At 33.3% G+C, this 19342-nt stretch overlaps 1 protein-coding gene across 6 annotated transcripts in view; it reads left to right on the forward strand.

Moving 5' to 3' along the window:
• Window positions 1–14253, forward strand: part of LOC102808640 (cholesterol transporter ABCA5-like) — a 52885-nt gene extending 38632 nt beyond the window's left edge. For all 6 annotated transcript variants that reach the window (XM_085502099.1, XM_085502101.1, XM_085502103.1 and 3 more), the window contains 10 exons: window positions 1050–1135; window positions 1368–1497; window positions 4496–4726; window positions 6656–6828; window positions 8438–8513; window positions 8905–8999; window positions 11758–11874; window positions 12128–12378; window positions 12571–12626; window positions 13557–14253. In XM_085502099.1, coding sequence (XP_085358225.1) covers window positions 1050–1135; window positions 1368–1497; window positions 4496–4726; window positions 6656–6828; window positions 8438–8513; window positions 8905–8999; window positions 11758–11874; window positions 12128–12378; window positions 12571–12626; window positions 13557–13634 — 1293 coding nt within the window. In that variant the 3' untranslated portion in view covers window positions 13635–14253. The remainder of the gene's footprint in view (window positions 1–1049; window positions 1136–1367; window positions 1498–4495; window positions 4727–6655; window positions 6829–8437; window positions 8514–8904; window positions 9000–11757; window positions 11875–12127; window positions 12379–12570; window positions 12627–13556) is intronic.
• Window positions 14254–19342: the final 5089 nt, after the last annotated feature.

Genomic DNA, 19342 nt, shown 5'->3' on the forward strand with positions numbered 1-19342 from the left:
TTTGTAATATAAGAGATGATTAGTATATCTCTGCAAAATGATAAAAATAGTTTGAAAACGATGACTTATTAATTGTTATCCATGCATCATGAATTGACTGATCATATCAAAATTCTATATATGCATAAATCATATGATACTTATAAATACATACATTTGTTCCACAATCTGACTCAGGATGAATAAATGGCGGGCATTTTTGTGCTGTAGAAATTTTCAAAATCATGCAATCCTGGAACATGATCTCGATCAGGCATGGGCAGATTTCGTTAAAATCTAGTGCATATATTGAACATTATTGGACCTTCACGCGCATCATTTTGTTTTTCAGACTGGATTCAAATTGGCCATGTGGTGGGCATTTTGTTAGTCCCCGTTCAAACGCAGTCCGAAAACGAGGACTTATGTTTTGACCTCTGTGTGTCTGTGTGTGCGTGCGTGCGTGTGTGTGTGCGTCTAAACCTGTATCTTAGAAATGCCTGGACCAATCACAATCAAACTTCACACATACATCATACATGATATCATACATATTCACGTCAATTTGTTTCACAATCTGATTCAAGGTGGCCGAATGGCAGCCGCCATTTTTGTGCTAAAAATCATCAAAATCAAGCATTTCCCGGCTGTTTACAGATGGATTTTGTTCAAACCTTGTATATACGTTGAACATTATAGGACCTTGATGAACATCATTTTGTTTTATGATCTGATTCAAGATGGCCAAATGGCGGTCATTTTTGTTCATAATAACTCACATGGACTGTGTAATATTACTTGTTTTAATTTCTGTGTGAGTGCATCTTGATCTGTGAAAATCTTTGAAATTACACATTTTGTTAAGCAGATGGTTGTGAACTTGGCTGGCAACTATTTTGGTCTTGAATATTATAAATCTACATAACTGTGACTCAAACCTTCCTTATTCAAGCTTAGTATTGAATTATTCACATGATGGCTAAACACTGTAAACACTTCTAATAGAGTAAATACAGTATCTCATTTTTAAAAGTGTTAATTGACAATAACTTTATTCATATTATTTTCAGCTAATTTTCAGTGGTTTTCTCTATACCTTGTTATTGATATTCCTTGAAAGCAGAAGTATTGGTGCCCCAATTATAAAAGCATGCAGGTAAGTCAGTCATTCACTAACAACTAAATAAACTTGAAGGTGGTAGAAAACCATTTTGGCATAAAACTGCATATCGGTTATAACCAGAAAACTACACACCTTTGCACATACAAAATAAACATTTATTATTGCTTGCATTGTTGAGAACTCAAAACTCATCTCATAACCTCAGTCAATCTATGTCATTCTGTCACTTAATAATTCATAATGCATTACTTTTTTTTTTATATAGAAAAGGGAATAGTGCTCCCAAAATGACATTTAATCCTGATGTTTTCACAGATGAAGAGGATGATGTTAAAAGTGAAAGAGATAAAGTTAATGAATTAAGTTCTATAAGTAATATCAGTGATATAGAAGCTGTAAGTATATATTGGCTGACTTCAATCGTCTTTTTAGAATCATACATGCAGCAAACAGATCATCTTACAATACTTGTCGTTGAAATTAAATATTTTATCAAGTACATGTGTAGAGTTGTTAAAAAAAATACTGTTTTGTTTTTCTTAATGCCATTTACATTTACATCGAATAAAAACAAAAATGTGTAACTAATCTAACTTCTTGATAACTACAGCATCAATGTATTGTATGGTGAGAATACATCAATGTATTGTATGATGAGAATACATCAATGCATTGTATGGTGAGAATACATCAATGTATTGTATGGTGAGAATACATCAATGTACAAAATGTATTGTATGGTGAGAATACATCAATGTATTGTATGGTGAGAATACATCAATGCATTGCATGGTGGGAATACATCAATGCATTGTATGGTGTGAATACATCAATGTATTGTATGGTGAGAATACATCAATGTATTGTATGATGAGAATACATCAATGTATTGTATGGTGAGAATACATCAATGTATTGTATAGTAAGAATACATCAATGTATTGTATGGTAAGAATACCTCAATGTATTGTATGGTGAGAATACATCAATGTATTGTATGGTGAGAATACATCAATGTATTGTATGGTGGGAATACATCAATGTATTGTATGGTGAGAATACAACAATGTATTGTATGGTGAGAATACATCAATGTATTGTATGGTGAGAATACATCAATGTATTGTATGGTGAGAATACATCAATGTATTGTATGGTGAGAATACATCAATGTATTGTATGGTGAGAATACATCAATGTATTGTATGGTAAGAATACATCAATGTATTGTATGGTAAGAATACATCAATGTATTGTATGGTGAGAATACATCAATGTCTTGTATGGTGAGAATACATTAATGTATTGTATGGTGAGAATACATTAATGTATTGTATGGTGAGAATACATTAATGTATTGTATGGTGAGAATACATCAATGTATTGTATGGTGAGAATACAACAATGTATTGTATGGTGAGAATACATCAATGTATTTTATGGTGAGAATACATCAATGTATTTTATGGTGAGAATACATCAATGTATTTTATGGTGAGAATACATCAATGTATTTTATGGTGAGAATACATCAATGTATTGTATGGTGAGAATACATCAATGTTATTGTATGGTGAGAATACATTAATGTATTGTATGGTGAGAATACATTAATGTATTGTATGGAGAGAATACTGTAGAATACTTTTTTTTCGCTTGGAATTTATTTTCGCTATTTTGCTGGAGGGAGGATTCCGTGAAAATAAAATCCAGCGAATATACTTTTTTTCCTATATTTCACATTAGACTCATCAAAAATCAGTGAAAATAAATTCCATACAAAACGCCCAAAAAGCCTTTTCAGCGAAAATTAATTCCAGCGAAAATACAGTATTTCACAGTACATCATTGTATTGTATGGTGGGAATACATCAATGTATTGTATGGTGAGAATACAACAATGTATTGCATGGTGAGAATACAACAATGTATTGCATGGTGAGAATACATCAATGTATTTTATAGTGAGAATACATCAATGTATTGTATGGTGGGAATACATCAATGTATTGTATGGTGAGAATACAACAATGTATTGCATGGTGAGAATACATCAATGTATTGTATGGTGAGAATACATCAATGTATTGTATGGTGAGAATACATCAATGTATTGTATGGTGAGAATATATCAATGTATTGTATGGTGAGAATACATCAATGTATTGTATGGTGAGAATACATCAATGCTTTGTATGGTGAGAATACATCAATGCATTGTATGGTGAGAATACATCAATGCACTGTATGGTGAGAATACATCAATGTATTGTATGGTGAGAATACATCAATGTATTGTATGGTGAGAATACATCAATGTATTGTATGGTGAGAATACATCAATGTATTGTATGGTGAGAATACATCAATGTATTGTATGGTGAGAATACATCAATGCTTTGTATGGTGAGAATACATCAATGCTTTGTATGGTGAGAATACATCAATGCATTGTATGGTGAGAATACATCAATGCATTGTATGGTGAGAATACATCAATGTATTGTATGGTGAGAATACATCAATGTATTGTATGGTGAAAATACATCAATGCATTGTATGGTGAGAATACATCAATGTATTGTATGGTGAGAATACATCAATGTATTGTTTGTATGGTGAGAATACATCAATGTATTGTATGGTGAGAATACATCAATGTATTGTATGGTGAGAATACATCAATGCTTTGTATGGTGAGAATACATCAATGTATTGTTTGGTGAGAATACATCAATGCTTTGTATGGTGAGAATACATCAATGTATTGTATGGTGAAAATACATCAATGCATCGTATGGTGAGAATACATCAATGTATTGTTTGGTGAGAATACATCAATGCATTGTATGGTGAGAATACATCAATGCATTGTATGGTGAGAATACATCAATGCATTGTATGGTGAGAATACATCAATGTATTGTTTGGTGAGAATACATCAATGCATTGTATGGTGAGAATACATCAATGTATTGTATGGTGAGAATACATCAATGTATTGTATGGTGAGAATACATCAATGTATTGTATGGTGAGAATACATTAATGCATTGTATGGTGAGAATACATCAATGTATTGTATGGTGAGAATACATCAATGTATTGTTTGTATGGTGAGAATACATCAATGTATTGTATGGTGAGAATACATCAATGTATTGTATGGTGAGAATCTCGTGCATTGTATTAGTGGGAAAGAATAATTGTGAATAATTTAGTCTAGCCCTGGCCACAGCATATTCTTACAAGTTTAATAACACACTAAATAGGATCTGCCAAGGTATAGTGTGTTTGCTTGCAGTACTATTGTCATAAATATATAATTTTTATATATATATCTGAAGTGGTTAACTAATAATAATTGCTGAAAATTTTTTTTTTTTATTTAAGGTGCCTGTTATCTCAATCAAAAATTTGAGAAAAACTTTTGAAGAATCTAAATCTGAAGGCTGCTGTCAAAGGAAAAAACAAGAAAATGAAAAACAGTCTAAAGTGGCTGTTAGAAACCTTTCTCTTGCTATCCATAAAAGTGAGATATTTGGATTACTTGGACCAAATGGGGCTGGGAAGACAACAACAATGAATATGATTATTGCAGACATCGCACCAGATTGTGGCAGTGTGAGTACTTTATATAAATTGTAATTTAATAATATGGTTTTGTAGAATATGAGGTTATTACGAGGATACATGTACCTCAAAGTATGCACAAAGACAGTGAAGCGGGAGTATCAACAGACAGGCAGAGGAAGTAGATGCGATGGCCTTCTGTCTGAGTGCATACTTTGAGGTATCCTTGTAGAAAGAGATTGTATATTTTTATAAAACTCATACAGTCCAGTTTTCCTCTGCTTTTTAGATGCTTCTAAAGCTTTCGATAGGATTAATCAGTGGACCCTGTTTCATAAGCTTCTTGGCAGGAATATGCCTGTGTTTCTAGTCCGAGTACTTGTATTCTGGTTTAGAAACCATGAATTCTCTGTGAGATGGGGACTATCTATGTCTATGTCTTTCCCTGCTTTAAATGGTGTCAGACAAGGGGGAATATTATCTCCTCTTATGTCTTTTTGCAGTGTATATGGATAAACTGAGTAAAGATCTAATGACTGAGAAAATTGGTTGTTTGGTAAAGTGGGCAGTGTATGAATCACCTATTTTATGCTGATGACATTGTATTACTTTGTCCGTCAGTTAAAGGTCTTAAAAGACTAGTTGCTATTTGCTGTATATATTCTGTATCAAACAGTATTATTTTAATCCTAAAAAGTCTGTATGTATTTCTATGGTACCTCTTCGTTGTAGAATTAGACAAATTCCATGCAAATTTTTGAATGGAGTTGCAGTGCGATTTGTCGACAAGCACACCTATTTGGGTGTGGTCATTAATAAACATGGGGATGATAATGATGATATTAATAGACAAATGAAAAGTTTTTATGCTAGAGCAAACTGTCTTATTCGAAGATTTGCTTACTGCTCTTCAAAAATAAAAATTAAATTGTTTCAGAGTTACTGTACGACTATGTACTGCTCCCATTTGTGGTCTATACATACTAAAGGGCAGGTTAATCGAGTTCGTGTTGCATATAATAATGCATTTAGAACTTTACTGAAGCTTGGCAAGAGGGGTATTAGTATGACTCAAACCCTTGTACATAATCGTGTCACTACTTTTGAAGCTCTTCGTAGAAAAGAAATGGCGAACTTCTTTTTAAGAATTATAAAAAGTGAGAATGCAATAATTACAGCTATTTATAGCCCAGATGTAATGAAATGTAGTACACTTTTGAGTACTTGGCTGAGCCATGTTTTTTAACATATTTATTATGGACATTTTCTTTGTATTTATTCTTATTTTCTGTAAATTTGGTTATGTTTATATGAGCTAGTACTCGAAATAAAGTATATTATTTATAATAACCGTAAATATTATTATACATCTTTTCCTTCCAAGGATACTGAACAGAATCAGCAAACTTTTTTGTGTGGAGTCCGTCCGGTCAAACCCTGGTGGCAGCCATGTTTGTTTTTATTATTAGAGGATGCTTACGCGTATAATCATTCCATATTTGGAATTCACGTTTCCTAATACCACAAAATTACGACACGCTGTAACTTATGCTGTTACAGTGACAGATGTATAATAATATGTATCATTGCAACCTGTGTTTGAAAAAAAATCTTTCAGAAGTGGAAAAATATTTTTAAAATTGAGATCATTTTAGTCAAAAAATGAATACAATTTCGTTTAGAGGAAAGCCCAACATCTTGCCAGACCAGTTTTGTATTCTTTAGTAAAGCAAATACACAAAAATTGGGTATAAGATCAAAAATAGAAAAGAACTGTATTAGGCATGTTAGAAAATTACATGTCTCGCAGGTGTCAGAAAGTGAAGCAATACCAATCAATTTTTCAAATTCTCGGAGGAAAAAATGAATGATATATGTACATCGATTTCTTTTGGGTTTCAATTTAGTTAACGACCTTGATTCCAATTGTGGGGACTACTTCATTGACACAAACCATTTCCGCTCATTGTTATCTTGCAGGTATATGTCATTGGTCAGGAAATAGACTCTCCCATATCAGAAGCTTTCCTATTAATGGGATACTGTCCTCAGATGGACCCACTGTGGGAAGAGTTAACAACAAGAGAACATTTAGAAACATATGCAGCTATCAAAGGTGTACACAAACATGACCTGAAACAAACAGCTCATTAGTGAGTATTAATTAAACCACATACAGTATTATGTATTTATTCACACAAAATTAACTCTTTGATTCTTTCTTTTTTTATGGTTGGCTGCTTAGGTGGATCTTTTTAATAAATATGTGCATTTCATGACCTACTGTAAAATCTGTATTAGAAGCTGCGGCTTCTATTAAAATGGTACAAAGCAACAGAGGGGATGCGGCTTCTATTAGAGCATCTACACATATGAGAAATGATGATTTTTTGATTCTCAATTATTCAAAAAGAATGGGTGCGACTTCTATTAGGGATGCGGCTTCTAATACAGATTTTACGGTACTAGTTCTCTAGTTCTCAATATTTGAATGAATATTTTTGTTAAATTCGGTACAAACTACTTTTTGATTTTTGTGTGTAAGCTGCCTTTTCTTGATACATTGTACCATTGTTGAACCTTCTGACATCATATTCAATTTTTTTTTTAAGCGGATATTTTTGTCATTTTAGGGTGAAAAATAATATCATCTTCTTGAAAACTACAAGATGATAACATATTCAATTGCCATGGCAAGAAAAGTATGGCAACAAACGCTATGAAAAATAGCTAGTATCTCATACAGAGCATCATCAACTTAATTTTTAGGCAGACACTTTACGAAAAGAGCAGAGTTATTTCAACTGTGAGGGCGCCTGTCAAACATGTACATGGTTTTTAATGATCTTGTTATGCACAGGGTAAAATGCTGTTTTTTTTTATTACTGGTTATAAATTATAGTTAAATATAGCAAATTACCATGTTTTGTGTTTTATTTTTTTGGTCAGTCAATGAACATGGAAAAATATAATTCAGAATAATGCAGTTGTCAGTTATTATATACATACACTCACATGAGATTTTGTTTTTTGATTTTTGATATCCCTAACATTCAGGTTGTGCATGTCTTTCCGTCACACTTGCATCCTAATTTTGGATCTAAGTTGGGTATGTTATTCCCACTTTTTAACCAGCACACTGGTGATTTAAACTGATTTCTATGATCACTCATGTTTGTGAGATCATTGCAGTGTACTGCGATGAATCAAATAATGCAATTATGCCACATGAGTGCAATGAATGCATGATACAAATGTCATGAATGCCGGCCAAAGATTTAACAAAAGCAGTACTGTAGTGTTTTACATCCATTTTGCATGTTAATGTTGAGTGAATAATGCATAAATTCACTATGTTCAATTACCCACCATAGACTCTGGTCAGTTAAAATGACTATGTTGAACTGTAAGCATTAATCTGTGATTCAGCCAATGACGGAGAGAGAAATCTAGGTCAAAATGTTATTCAGCCAATGACTGAGAGAGAAATCTAGGTCAAAAAGTTATTCAGCCAATGACTGAGAGAGTAATCTAGGTCAAAATGTTATTCAGCCAATGACGGAGAGAGAAATCTAGGTCAAAATGTTATTCAGCCAATGACGGAGAGAGAAATCTAGGTCATAAAGTTATTCAGCAAATAATTATTTCTTTGTTTATTTTTTCTGTAATCTGTACCAGCTACTTCATTTGCCTCCTTCATGGTGATATTGGCAGTACTATGTTACATTTTGTAATAAAAACATATTTTCATTTCATTTTTAGTTTCTTGGATGCCTTAAAGATTCAAGAACATGCTGACAAAAAAACGAAAGCCCTATCTGGAGGAACAAAACGAAAGGTAATCAGTTGTTTCTCGCTGTAAAATTAATCCACACGTGTCAGGGTGGGTATGTATTATTAAGTCACGTGGCTTGTACCCCAGTAGTATATGTACCAGGGTAATATGTTCTTACAGTTCAAATACAATAAATTGTTAATTTTTATTTGTCTGCATATTAGCTAAATTTTAACGTACTGACATTTGTCTTGTCTGTTTATTGAACTGTTAATCAGCCACTTTCGAAATAATTGTTGATTTTATTTTTACTACTTTTACAAAATGTATACATTTGTACTTATCAGTTGGTTGATCAGCAATGTCATTATGTATATTTTCAGTATATAGTTTTGTATACATACATAAAGTTTTGTAGATTTATGAGTAATTTATTTCTATGGTTTAATACTAGCTATGTTTTGCAATGAGTATGCTGGGAGAACCCCAAGTTGTTCTCATGGATGAACCTTCTACTGGAATGGATCCTGCAGCAAAAAGATTCTTGTGGTATGTACTGAATTAGGAAATGATTTAAAAGGAGTTTAGAAATCTTCTGTAAAGTGCTTGCTTCTACTTATTCCATGTTGCAATGTAGTGTTTTCAGAATGCCTTATTTCTGCATTTTCACTATGCCTAGACACTGTTTGTTTCAACTATGCTTAGGCATTGTTTCACTGTGTCTAGGCATTGTTTGTGTTCACCATTGCTGATTGTGTTGTTTTCACTATGCCTAGGCATTGTTTGTGTACACCATTGCTGATTGTGGTGTTTCACTATCGAATAGGCATTGTTTTTGTTTCTCATTGCTGATTGTGGTGTTTCATTATGCCTAGGCATTGTTTTTGTTCACAATTGCTGATTGTGGTGTTTCACTATGCCTAGGCATTGTTTTTGTTCACAATTGCTGATTGTAGTGTTTCACTATGCCTAGGCATTGTTTTTGTTCACAATTGCTGATTGTCGTGTTTTCACTATGTCTAGACATTGTTTGTGTTCACAATTGCTGATTGTGGTGTTTCACTATGCCTAGGCATTGTTTTTGTTTCTCATTGCTAATTGTGGTGTTTTCACTATGCCTAGGCATTGTTTGTGTACACCATTGCTGATTGTGATGTTTCACTATCGAATAGGCATTGTTTTTGTTTCTCATTGCTGATTGTGGTGTTTCACTATGCCTAGGCATTGTTTTTGTTCACAATTGCTGATTGTAGTGTTTCACTATGTCTAGACATTGTTTGTGTTTCACCATTGCTAATTGTGGTGTTTTCACTATGCTTAGGCATTGTTTTTGTTCACAATTGCTGATTGTAGTGTTTCACTATGCCTAGGCATTGTTTTTGTTCACAATTGCTGATTGTTGTGTTTTCACTATGCCTAGGCATTGTTTGTGTTCACAATTGCTGATTGTGGTGTTTCACTATGCCTAGGCATTGTTTTTGTTTCTCATTGCTAATTGTGGTGTTTTCACTATGTCTAGACATTGTTTGTGTTTCACCATTGCTAATTGTGGTGTTTTCACTATGCTTAGGCATTGTTTTTGTTCACAATTGCTGATTGTAGTGTTTCACTATGCCTAGGCATTGTTTTTGTTTCTCATTGCTGATTGTGGTGTTTTCACTATGTCTAGACATTGTTTTTGTTTCTCATTGCTGATTGTGGTGTTTCACTATGCCTAGGCATTGTTTGTGTTCACCATTGCTGATTGTGTTGTTTTCACTATGCCTAGGCATTGTTTGTGTACACCATTGCTGATTGTGGTGTTTCACTATCGAATAGGCATTGTTTTTGTTTCTCATTGCTGATTGTGGTGTTTCACTATGCCTAGGCATTGTTTTTGTTCACAATTGCTGATTGTAGTGTTTCACTATGCCTAGGCATTGTTTTTGTTCACAATTGCTGATTGTTGTGTTTTCACTATGCCTAGGCATTGTTTGTGTTCACAATTGCTGATTGTGGTGTTTCACTATGCCTAGGCATTGTTTTTGTTTCTCATTGCTAATTGTGGTGTTTTCACTATGCCTAGGCATTGTTTTTGTTCACAATTGCTGATTGTAGTGTTTCACTATGCCTAGGCATTGTTTTTGTTTCTCATTGCTGATTGTGGTGTTTTCACTATGTCTAGACATTGTTTGTGTTCACCATTGCTAATTGTGGTGTTTTCACTATGCCTAGGCATTGTTTTTGTTTCTCATTGCTGATTGTGGTGTTTCACTATGCCTAGGCATTGTTTGTGTTCACCATTGCTGATTGTGGTGATTTCACTATGCCTAGGCATTGTTTTTGTTCACAATTGCTGATTGTAGTGTTTCACTATGCCTAGGCATTGTTTTTGTTTCTCATTGCTGATTGTGGTGTTTTCACTATGTCTAGACATTGTTTGTGTTCACCATTGCTAATTGTGGTGTTTTCACTATGCCTAGGCATTGTTTTTGTTCACAATTGCTGATTGTAGTGTTTCACTATGCCTAGGCATTGTTTTTGTTTCTCATTGCTGATTGTGGTGTTTTCACTATGTCTAGACATTGTTTTTGTTCACAATTGCTGATTGTGGTGTTTTCACTATGTCTAGACATTGTTTGTGTTCACCATTGCTAATTGTGGTGTTTTCACTATGCCTAGGCATTGTTTTTGTTTCTCATGGCTGATTGTGTTGTTTCACTATGCCTAGGCATTGTTTGTGTTCACCATTGCTGATTGTGGTGTTTTCACTATGTCTAGACATTGTTTGTGTTCACCATTGCTAATTGTGGTGTTTTCACTATGCCTAGGCATTGTTTTTGTTTCTCATTGCTGATTGTGGTGTTTCACTATGCCTAGGCATTGTTTGTGTTCACCATTGCTGATTGTGGTGATTTCACTATGCCTAGGCATTGCTTGTGTTCACAATTGCTGATTGTGGTGTTTTCACTATGCCTAGGCATTGTTTGTGTTCACCATTGCTGATTGTGGTGTTTCACTATGCCTAGGCATTGTTTCTGTTTCTCATTGCTGATTGTGATGTTTCACTATGTCTAGACATTGTGATTGTTTCTCATGGCTGATTGTGGTGTTTTAGTATCGCCTAGGCATTGTTTGTGTTCACAATTGCTGATTGTGGTGTTTTGGCATTGTTTCTGTGTCTTGATGCAGATTGTGTTGTGTTTGTGGAATCTTATTGTCTGCCTCAAATTGCAGGTTGTAAATCGTTCAAACTCTATAGAATGGATGTCGGTTGCACATCACATTTCTTGGTGATTCAAGATTCTTTGCATTTCTTTCATCTCAGGGATACTATTTCTTCAAGTTTTGTTGGTGAACGAGGAGCTATTCTCACCACACATTCTATGGAAGAAGCAGATGCGGTTTGCTCAAGAGTTGGTATCATGGTATCGGGACAAATGAAGTAAGTAAATAAATAGTGTCCATTCTCTCAGCCATATTCTATTATTGACTTAATTGGAATTTACCTTGTTTTTTCATATTTTGCAATGTAACAATGTAAATTATCAGTGCAAATTGAATGTATATATGCCTGCTTCAATCAGATTTGCTTATTTACGCTGCTGTTAATGCCTTTGTCTCCATCCTGAATTGCCGCTTTACATTGATTCATGTATTATCATTAATTGATATTTTATTTAACATTTATTTTCCAGATGTCTGGGTTCAACTCAACATTTGAAGGACAAGTATGGTGGAGGTTACATTCTGGAAGTCAAACTGAAATCTTCTGATGATGAAGAGGATGTTTCAACACTTGCAGAGAAAATACAAAAGCTGGAAACCTTTGTGATGGATGCATTCCCTTCTGCCAATATGATAGAGAATTTCGGTGAACGAATTATGTATAAGATACCACGTGATGGTGTGAAATCCCTGGCAATTGTCTTTGACACTTTAGAAGAAGGTATTATATCTGTTGTGTTTTTTTTTGAATTCCTGTGAAGAAGATTTGTAAAAATCTGATTTGTTAATTTGAGAATTATATATACCTTATTAATTTCTATTTCCAAACTCTGAATTTGCAGTGTTTTTCTTCTCCTCGAATAATTCATGTGCACATTTAAGTTTAATATTTTATTTATTTTTTGATACCAAGGTAAACCAGAGCTAGATATAGAAGAGTACAGCTTCAGTCAGTCAACATTAGAACAGGTAAATATGTGGGGTCAGGATAGAGTTGATGCACCTGTTTGTAAAACAAAAAATAACATGTAGCGTAAGCATAGTACAACAATCGTGTCTTATGTAGATGTAGTGTACTTGATTATGTGAATGCAATATTTTTGTAAATTGTGCTTAATACAAGATATTTTACCATTAGCACATATTTTACTACAATGCAACATGTTTACAAATGTATACATTTTTTAGCATCTTTCAGTAACATATTGCAACATACATTTAAGTATCATGCTCGTTTGGCATAATGTGACATAATTATTTTTACACTATGTACCATTATCATATTACAACATTTGTACATTACACGTATGTGAGTGTAGCATGCTCCATTAAGGTTATGCAACATATTTGTAAATTTTGTATCATGCTACATTTAATACTTGATGTAACATATATTTTGTACATTATGTTGCATCATGCTCCATTAGCACTGCACATGATAATGATACATTATTATGCATCTATCGCCATAACACCATAAGTTACAGCATGCCATAATTTTGCAGTATTGCACTGAGCATTTTCATCCTACCATATTAGGCAACACAAATTCCAAATATGTGTGTGTGAGGGTCCTTTAATAATAAAAACAAACATGGTAGCCCCCTGGATTTGACCGGACTCCACACAAAAAAGTTCACAAAATCTGTTCTAAACTTTTTGGATTTTGGCATTCCCATGATGTATCCATGGAAGGAAAAGATGTATAACAATAAGGTTATTATGAGGATACCTCAAAGTATGCATTCAAACAGTGCGCCGCTGCACATCTGTCGATACTCCTGTTGTACTGTCTTCGTGCATACTTTTTGGTATCCTCATAACCTCATACTATGTAACATTGTTCATCAGTATGTCAGTAATTCAATTTACCTATTAATATTTACAACATGCTTGCAGGTATTCTTACAGTTTGCAAAGATGCAAGTTGAAGAAGATAGGCCAGATGATGAACAAATAACTATAACACCACAATAATACAAAGACATATTGGGAAGTAATACAAAAGATGATTTGTGCTTCAGTATAATGTAAACTTTGTTGATACATATTCAAGAGTGCTGACACTTTGTTTTTTCATGTTCCAGAGAATAAAATAATAAGTTACTCGATTATATTCTAATCTCACCTGAAATTAAATTATTAGCAATGTAATCATAGTGTACATCATATTGTTATGTACATAATAATGTATGCATAAATTATAGTTAGTAGTATGAATATTTATATCCATGGTATTATGTAAAAGTTGTTTTATGACCCACTAAATAATCAAACATTAAAATCTTAACATGTGAACTTTTTACTGTGATTTTAATTACCATATACTAAGTTTTTTATCAGTGATAATTTTTGTATTTAAAAAATATTTATTTTATCATATCATATCTGAGTGTATACTTTTCTATAGTGATTGTTCGTTGGTCTTTGTACCCATCAGTGATAATACTATACAGATAACTATTTACTGAAAATACTGATTTGTCAGCTTTTAATATATATAGATTTTAGTAGTGTTTATCATAGAGTGCTGGAATGACTGTGTTCTATCTTTTGCTCAATCTGATTAAAATCTGATGTAGTGTACGGGCTTTAATTATTTTGGCTATAAACTTATTTTGATTTTATTTGTTATTACTTTTGTTATTAATGCATTTTTATTTTATTATTATTTTACTTTCATTTTGATTTCGTGTTTTTTTTAATTCCGCCCTACATACATCTGACCCGATGCCTATGTAACGAGATTTCAACGAGACCCACTATCGACGATTTTAGTCAACGAATCACAGACCTCCTTCTATAGTGCACATGATGACGTCACTGGACAGAGTCATGTGGCAAACACACTCAATTAAAGTAACCGACGTTAGCAACCGAGAATAACACAGCTTTTCGGTAAGTTTATCATTTGCAAATGCAACGAAAGTCATTTTTGTGTTAATATTGTGGCTCGAATGGTTCGAGTTTAGATCGTTATTTTGCGTAGTTATTCTGGGAGTGACGATTTTGTTTTCACCGGTTCGACCGAACACCAGTGTCTTTTTCCAGTCGCTTGCCCTGGAGACTGTGATATTTTGTTGATGATCAGGCCAAAATCGTCAACGGTATTGAAGCCGTAGCTGTAAATATTCATCAAAATGTATCAACATTTTGTACATTATACAATAACTCTTTATTAAAGTAATTGAGCTGATTTGGACTGGAATAAAATAATTTTTATTTGGAACACATCGCAATTGATCAGGAAATATTTTTTTGCTCCAATTTTCTGCGTCGATGCCTTGCGCCGGTGACCGTTATACAATTTAAAATCAGTTTGCACTGTTTACTGTAGCTGTTTACAGTGTTCTAATCATTACGATTTACTTATTTTTTTGCTTCCATTCTAGATACTTATGCTCAGTGATGTAAAATTGAAGCAATGACTGAATGAACAAACCTAGGCTGGCGAAGATGTATTCTATGTAATGACAAAAATTGTAAAATTCTGTGGAATTTCTTTTGTAAATAAAAATATACTAGCAATTTTCTATTAATTCAAGTGGGCAAAATATAATGTACAGAAAGATTGCCCGTATACACTGAAAAGTAAGCAACCGACAGCCTGTATAAAAAGGGGCTGTGATTGGTTGTTACTTAAGCGAGATTTGAACGGGACTTACATAGGCGTCGGATCAGATGTAGGTAGGGCGGAATTAAAATAAATCACACAATCAAAATCAAAGTAAAATAATAAAATATAAAAAAGCATTAATAACAAATATAATAAAAAATAAAATTAAAATAAGTTTTTAGCCAAAATACTTAAAGCTTGTACACTACATCAGATTTTAATCAGATTGTCTTTTGCTTTACTGTTGTTCAGGATCATACACTGTTACTGGTACTCAGTAATTTGCTATGTAAATTACCCATAGATGGGCTAAAGGTGTTTGTACTGGTAACCAAGCTTGATGTATAAATTAACCATATAAATATATAAGTAACAGTGCAAGGACATGCTTTTAATTAATATACATGTAACTTTATTAACTTTCATTATGATATACAAATAATTACCCCAGTATTCATATGCAAGTTGTTGCTTTTTTTCAACATTCACCATTATGTGGGTTTGTTAATTGTCGATGGTATCAAGCCACTCAGACCATATTTGCAAAGAGCTATATATAGAGCCACTAACATATGCAACCATTTTTGAACAGTGCTGTTGAATTTCCCATCTCAGTATTAAATATTAATACTAATCAATTAGGTTATTTAGTTTAAATATATGTTTTTAGATATTTATAGTCCATGTTCAGATGCAGTCCGAAAACAGTGACTTATGGATTGACCTCTGTGCAACTGTGTGTCCGTGTCTGCATCTGGACCTGCATCTTGGACATGCTTAGACCAATTACATTCAATCTTCATATATACATCATACCTAGTTATATACATATGTATATCAATTTGTTGCACAGTCTGATTCAAGATGGCCGAATGGCATCAATTTTTGTGCTGAGAAATCATTAAAATCAAGCATTTCTCAACTGTTTACAGATAGATCTTGTTTGAACTTAGTACATACGTTGGACATTATATGACCTTGATGCACGTCATCTTGTTTTTCAGATAAGATTCAAAATGGCCGACACATTATACTCATTATACATTATATCATAGATATACAGATATATTGGTTCGACGTTCCGATTCAAAATGGCCAATTGGTGGTGATTTTGTTTTAATAAATGTGGTTCTAGTGCCATATCTGATTTGATAAGATTTGATAACTAACTGGGACTGTGCCATGCATGGCTTGTTGAAATTACATCCAAATCTTTATGTAAACTTAGTGGCGTGAATTTGCATAAATATATATTCAACTGATGCAAAACGTTCATACATCTTATTTAGCATAATTCTTATCTGGTCAAGTCAGTGTAAATGTACATGGCCTGGCAGGACAAGGGTTAAACATATTAACCACTTACTGCAAGGTATTACCATGTTTGACGATGTGTGCAGTATCCATCAATTCATTTCAAACCAAATGCTGACCTTGCACCTTGTGTGTGTTTGTGTGTGTCAATTATGTAACTAATCAAATATGACCGGGTGTAAAAAGTAGCCAATCATAACTCATTTTAATTGACCAATTATAAAGTTGTTGATACTCTTCCCGCCCGAATTGAATGTATACAAGTCAATCATTTGTCAGGACTGTATTAGTGTTTCAATTAATCTGTAAATAAACTGTAGTAGCTTCTGTATTGCCCTAATTTGCATTATCATCACATTTGAAATGTTGACAAATATGCATAATTATTATCGAATTATATTTAGCCAATTTCTGATATCTCATAAAATCAGATTTAAATTGAGCTTCTGGTAGAGGTGCTCTGGAATAAATTAGACTGAATAACCTAGACGTAAAATCTATTTCTGTAAGTATTATAAAGTTCAATAATGTGGATCACATAGTTTTCACGTTGTGCATCTCAAATAGCAGACAAATAATCTTGTGCGCAATAGATACGCAATAGACTTTTTGTACTCGGCAACAGTTCACAAGACAACCCAATGCGTCTTTCTTGCGCATGTGCAGAGTATACTCAAGAAATTAGTCTGTAAACGTCTAGGCATATATACATGACAGGCACCCGGGTAACGCAACTTCTATATGCATGTACACCGACATGTACCTAAAAAACTTAGCTTCTGTAACTTTTATAACAGACGGTGTCTGGAAGCTAATATGTGTGCACCTCCCCAACACACACATCAGTACACATGCCCATAGTTAAACCGCCATGGATGATATAATATGAGGTTATTACGAGGATACCTCATAGTATGCACGAAGACAGTAAAGCTGCAATATCGCGCGGCTTACTGATTTCTCGATATAAGTGCTCAATTTTTGTATACATTATAATATAATACTAAATAAATACCTGAACGAATTGTGAAAAGCAAAAAAATGGGTTTTCATTTTTTGTTGCTTCTGCAAGCAAATATAACCTTTTCACATAAAAAACAGCAATACCAATTCTTCGTGTTTGAGTAGAATGTCATTGTTCGTCAGAGCATTTATGCCTACCCCAAATAGTTTCAATAGGCATTTAATGTAATGACATTCATGGAAGAGATGCATCACAGACGCGATCTCGCCACACACAATCTAGGTTGCTAGTGTTTATACAATTTTACATTGGAATATAAGAGTAATATGATGTAATTTTAATAAAAGTCTTAGTCCGGTACCAATTGTAAGCAAAAATGTTCTACTACATATGGTCTATGAAGTATTATATCAATACATACGAAGAGTAGAAGCAGCCTTTAAAAAAGTGAACTTGTTATTTTAAATGCATTAAATTGCAAAGTAAATCAATTCTATTTGTTTAGCTGATTAATTACTGTTATTATTCTCACAAATATTTCAAATGTAACTACAAGCTTTCTGTAAATAATGGATTGTTTGAGTATAGACAAAATATAGTTAAAATCCACAAACATTATAAATGCAAAATGACTGCTAATCTAATGTGTAAATCTCAGTTATGCAGCATTTTATGAAGGCTGGGTAATGACACCTAGAATGTATATATTATTTTTTTTATATTACGTTGAACAGGGGGCATTTGCAAGCTTTAAACAACTGTCACCGAATCGCATGTGTGGATTTCTGATATGACACAATTAATATATTGGATGAGATTAGTCTGAGATCATACTCTTAAATTGTTTCTAGTATAGCCACTTTCTTTCAAATTCATAAGACGACTATTTTATTCGTGTCTTGGTGGAAAAATGGAATAGTGATGAAATAGACCTAGCTTGTGGCAACAAACATTAAATTCAGAAATTGTCGGTTACCTTGCCTAACGTGTTTGTGGGTCAATTTTTCACTGATCGCACACATTCAGAATGTCAAATATTGCTCATATAAATCAATATACGCTGCAAACTAAACGATATAAACATTGTTATGTTATTCAACAGTATTGAAGTGGCAGCAGTGACGTACGAAAAAATCATAGTCATTGTACTGTATACAGAAGTCGAAGATAAGACTTCTGTTCAACACATGACTATGTCATTAAAGTAAAAGTTAGTATTATTGCATTTCATGCTCCTAAACTACTGTCTTGTACATTGCACCAATTTCTTTTTTTGCGTGAATTTCCATTGTTGAACCAGACTCTGCAGTTCCCCGGAACTGTTTAACGTGTGTTTAAAACGCAAAACAGTTTTGTGGTTTTAAGGGTATATGTGAACAATTTATGTTTACTGTTTGAAATGAAAGAAGGGCATTTGTGACAAACTTTTAATTTTGCTTTTAATATCCAAATACACTTATTGAATACTTGTATATTTCAGACGAGTGAGGGATAGTTAAAACGTCCTTCAAAACAGTCGCAATCTAGAAATAACAAAGTATATGTCGTAAGTGGTTACGAGTTAAAATTTGTTGTTAAATATGAAATGTTATGCACATGCTTAATGAACTTTTGTTGGTACCATACTTGAACATTTCTAATCCTTGACAAGTCTAACTTTGGCCAAACTTGCTTTCCAAGTTTGTATCAAGCACAACCCTTTGTTTGTCAGATTAGTTTATCGAAAGCTGGTTCTTAACAGTAAAAATGTTGCTCAACATTTGTCATGGATTACAATTTCTTGGCGGTAAG

Source organism: Saccoglossus kowalevskii, chromosome 8 (assembly GCF_978046115.1).
Source record: "Saccoglossus kowalevskii chromosome 8, keSacKowa6.1, whole genome shotgun sequence".
Lineage (NCBI taxonomy): Eukaryota > Metazoa > Hemichordata > Enteropneusta > Harrimaniidae > Saccoglossus > Saccoglossus kowalevskii.